Source organism: Priapulus caudatus, unplaced genomic scaffold (assembly GCF_000485595.1).
Source record: "Priapulus caudatus unplaced genomic scaffold, Priapulus_caudatus-5.0.1 Scaffold36, whole genome shotgun sequence".
In the NCBI taxonomy this organism is placed as follows: Eukaryota; Metazoa; Priapulida; class Priapulimorpha; order Priapulimorphida; family Priapulidae; genus Priapulus; species Priapulus caudatus.
The window spans coordinates 458060-462240 of record NW_014577097.1 but is presented as its reverse complement, the minus strand read 5'-3'; the positions used below and the strand labels follow the sequence as shown (position 1 = coordinate 462240).

General features: G+C 50.3%; 1 protein-coding gene across 1 annotated transcript in view; it reads left to right on the top strand.

Annotated features, from left to right (window-relative positions):
• The window catches only part of LOC106818034 (mediator of RNA polymerase II transcription subunit 13-like), a 34973-nt gene extending 32075 nt beyond the window's left edge, over positions 1-2898 (top strand). The window contains exons 8-11 of the mRNA XM_014822752.1: positions 558-691; positions 2017-2106; positions 2671-2836; positions 2869-2898. Of these exons, the coding sequence (XP_014678238.1) occupies positions 558-691; positions 2017-2106; positions 2671-2836; positions 2869-2898 (420 nt within the window). The remainder of the gene's footprint in view (positions 1-557; positions 692-2016; positions 2107-2670; positions 2837-2868) is intronic.
• The last annotated feature ends 1283 nt before the right edge of the window (positions 2899-4181 follow it).

Genomic DNA, 4181 nt, shown 5'->3' with positions numbered 1-4181 from the left:
GTATTTTTTTATATACTATATATATATATATATATATATATATATATATATATATTTATATATATATACAGGCCATGAAATTCAGATTTTTTGCACTGGCCCAGAGGGCTGGTAACAGCAGTTTTTTTTACCAGCCCTCACCATAATTGACCAGTCCTCACAATTTTTTTTTTTCAAAAATAAAGATGAGACTGTTTTACTGACCCTTGCTTGTCCGAAAAATGTTGTAGTGTGTGGCATCGCATAGTAGCTGTTTAACAGACTATAATGCAGGTCATGAATCATTAATTTGCTTATTAATGCTATAAATAAAAATGTAGATACTCGCTAACACGGCTGAAACCAATGGCTCGGAGGGCCGGTGTTTTTTGCCAATGTTACTGGCCCTCCAAATAATTTGACGGCAAATGCCGGAGGGCCGGTGCCAATTTCGCGCCCGATTATTTATTTATTGTTTGTTGATGCTTCTCTTACACTTACAGTATTATGATATGCGGTAAACGTAAGTGAACTGTGAGCAGCTGGGTTGTCACAGCAATGACTGATTGTTGTTACAGGTCGTAGCGAACGCGGCTTGCAGACAGAGCTCTGGTGACCTGTCGACAGAAGCCGTGCCCTCAGACAGGCTGTGCGACAAGCTCGTCAACTCTGTGTGGCAGGACACCGTCCTCACTGGCTCTCCTAGCAAGACGTGAGTATCTGCACGCAGGGTATGGGGCTGTGTGTGGGAGGCGTGTGTTTTGAGATATGATGAGGTGGTGTAATGAGGGGGTATTAATAAGGAGACCAAAAGAAGCCTGGGATTATGCATGTGCCACAGGGGGTGCTAGTGAGTAGGAGAGACATGAGTAGGGGATAAGGAATGAGGGGGGGCGAGAGGCGCTAGTGCGTAAGGAGCGCACGAGGGAAATACTGTTGTGGTTAATGTGATGAGCTGTTACTTAGGCTGATTGACATTCAGGCATGCATAGACAGCTCCGTATTCGTGAAAGAACGCACGCGCGCACGCGAATTAACGGCTGCGCGCGGCACACGTTCCTCCAGCGTTAACCAGTTTATGTTGTAGAAAGTTTAATTTGCTTTATTGGCGTGATTCGGTTTACGGCTGCCCTTGAAAGCGGTCAATAAATATACGCGTATGTTCTGTGCCGACATATAAATATACATATAGATATAAATATGATGCAACCAAGTCTATATTATAAGAGAGGAGAGGCCGATTTTCTGACGCGGTAATCTTCGTCGCGGTGAGCATCAAGCCCACGCCACCGATCTCAGTGTATAGCCCGTGTGTCGGACACCAACATAGGCTTATCCATATTTGTTAAATCCACTCATATTTATAGCTATAATAATGATAAATAGGCTTTAATGCGGGCGATAATTTTAGCAGTGGGGTGATTTCCAGTGGTGCTCGGCAGCGCAGCCGAATTCCTGCGAATATAGACATCTAGCGGACAAATCGGGGGTCGAAATAAGCGATGGTCCGATGGTCCGGGGCCATCAAATAATCAGGAGGACCATCAGATTTTCAAAGTCAATGGTCCGACGGACCATTGAATATTTTGGTCCCAGTAAAATGGACATGAGTGCACAGCCTCCGTCGGCGTCGCCGCGCGCGCGGGCAGGTGAGCAGGCAACCAGCATCTGTGGGAACTGTAATGAGGCAGCTGTCAGCCTCCTTGTAAATATTGATTTTAATGCTGCGGGTTAGAGAGGAGCTAAACCGAAGCGACGCGACTTTATTACGTTAAAATGTGCAGTTTAGTGGAAGAATAACGCAACGACTAGTTAAAACCCGTGCGTCGCGCGGGGTGCGAGCGAGCGTGGCTCTCACACAGGCAAGTGCTTTACGAAAAATGCTGCGGAGCGGGGGAGGGGGGGCGGGCCTGATGTCAGGCCGCTTGTTGGCACTCTTGAGCGTGGGTCACTGTACTTGCTGACTCACAGCATGCGGGGATTCTGCATTGATTGCGATGCTGTCGTCGACTAGCCGCGCGTCTGTCTCTATTGCAGTCGCAACAACATGACAGCAGATGCTATAGCAGACAGCGCTGCCCAGTGGGATTTCGTGGAACCAACTCACAAGTCTGTGTGCGGATGCAAGTAAGTGTGCAGTCACCTACTGCGTTTTGCTTCCCTGATGTTTATCTCTCGTCATGTCCGTTGTAAAACATTTGTAATAATTCACCTGCAAAAATCGTAATTGGCGTGAGTATCCGGTGAATCGGCTGCCGCAGTGTTCTCAAGTTGAGCCACATCTCGAAATCAGCTGCAGATATTTATTTGCAAGCTCAAGGTTTTTCCCATTTCCGAGCAACTCCTGTTGCAGTCATTATGTTGCATAATAAACATCTGTCATCTTCTATAATAACTAATGGTTTTCAGCCCCCCCCCCTCATTCCACCGTTTATGTTTGTATAGATAGAAGGTTTCATAGATTAAGGGTATCTGTATGGTACTGTTTATCTGTCCATCTATCTGTTTGTCTGTCTGTATATCTGCCCATCTATCTGTTTGTCTGTCTGTATATCTGTCAATCAGTACATCCATTTTTCAGTGTCTGTCTGTCCAGCCATCCATCCATCTCTGTATCGATCTATCTATGTATGTCTGCTGGAAGTGAGATGTGGGTTGATAAGGTTGTTATCACTGTTCGTCTACCTGCAGGTCTAAGAAGAGTAAGTTGGGGGTGGCTCAAGGCAAGCACAAGCCTACGGATAAGCCCGAGCGACAGGAGAAGGGCCTGCGCGGCCGCGGCTCGGGCCCGTTCCACCGCCGCTGCCCCCTGGTGGACGACCAGCACCACGACTACTCGCAGCGCCTGCTCACTAGCGCCCCCGTTGACTGTCGTGCGACGACGCCGAGCGGCGGCGGGTTCCGCGGGGGGCGCGCTGACTCACCCGGTGCCCCCTCGCCGCTGCTCGTGCCGCAGCACGCCCCGCCTGTCGCCCCCGACCCCACCATGCCCACGCTCTCGCCCCATCCCCCGTCATCCAACCACCCACCCGAAGTGCCCGACACTCAGGAGCCTCAGCAACGGCAAGACCCCACCAAGAAGACGGCGGGCGGCGGCGTGGCGGCGCCACCGGGCGACCGGCCCGCGGCGTCCGACGCGCTCTCGTGGACGAGACGGGCGGCGGCGGGCGCCACCAGGGGACAGTTTGATCGGCGCGACCTGAAGCGGCCGTGTCTGCTGGGGTCGTCGTATCGCGACGAGGAGGACAGCGACATGGTGACGCTCTACGACTATTCGCTCGTCACCGCCTGGTGAGTGTCCACCCCTCCCCCCCGCACACGCACGCGCGAGCGCAGCACGCTACCACACACAGCCGTGTGCCAAGCTAGCAGGCTGTTCGTGCTCACACTGTGCAGAGCAGTGCTGCAGATTGGACACTGGAAGACGCATGTTGATTGTAGAGTAGCGAGCGATGAGAGAGGTGAACGGATGGTTGTGATTGCGATAAGGTTCGTTTGAAATAAGGAATTACATAAGGCATGTATTGAAATGCAGGTTCCTGTGCTAGAGGTTTCTGTCCATGGCCAATCGCCAGCTTGAATGTTGACCTTGGATTATGTTCCATCAGTGCAGTCATCAATTCGAACTTTAGAGCCAATCCTGTTTGTCTTCTATAGCTGCGGTTATTTAATACGATCAGCACGCCTGCGTGCTAGCTAACGACTGTTTACAAGTGTAGCTACACGTGCACTCTGTGATCCTTGATGTCTCGCCTGTAGCTAGCTGTAGTCACCCGATGTCCCATTAGCGTCCTGCAACACCTCGTCACATCTGTACACCGCATTTCACATCACATCTGCTGGCGCTCTACCACACTGCCATCAGCCGTAAAACGGCTCTCTCTAACCACACAGCTATCTACCACACAGTTTCCCCCGTCCACACAGCACCTCTAACCACACAATTGCCTCAATCCACACAGCTATCTATAACCACACAATTGCCTCAATCCACACAGCTATCTATCACACAGTTGCTTCAATTCACACAACTATCTCTAACCAAGAGGTGCTGTGTGGATTGAGGTATCTGTGTGGTTAGAGGTGCTGTGCAGTAGAGGCATCTGTGTGGTTAGAGGTATCTGTGTGGTTAGAGGTGCTGTGCAGTAGAGGCATCTGTGTGGTTAGAGGCATCTGTATGGTTAGAGATAGTTGTGTGAATT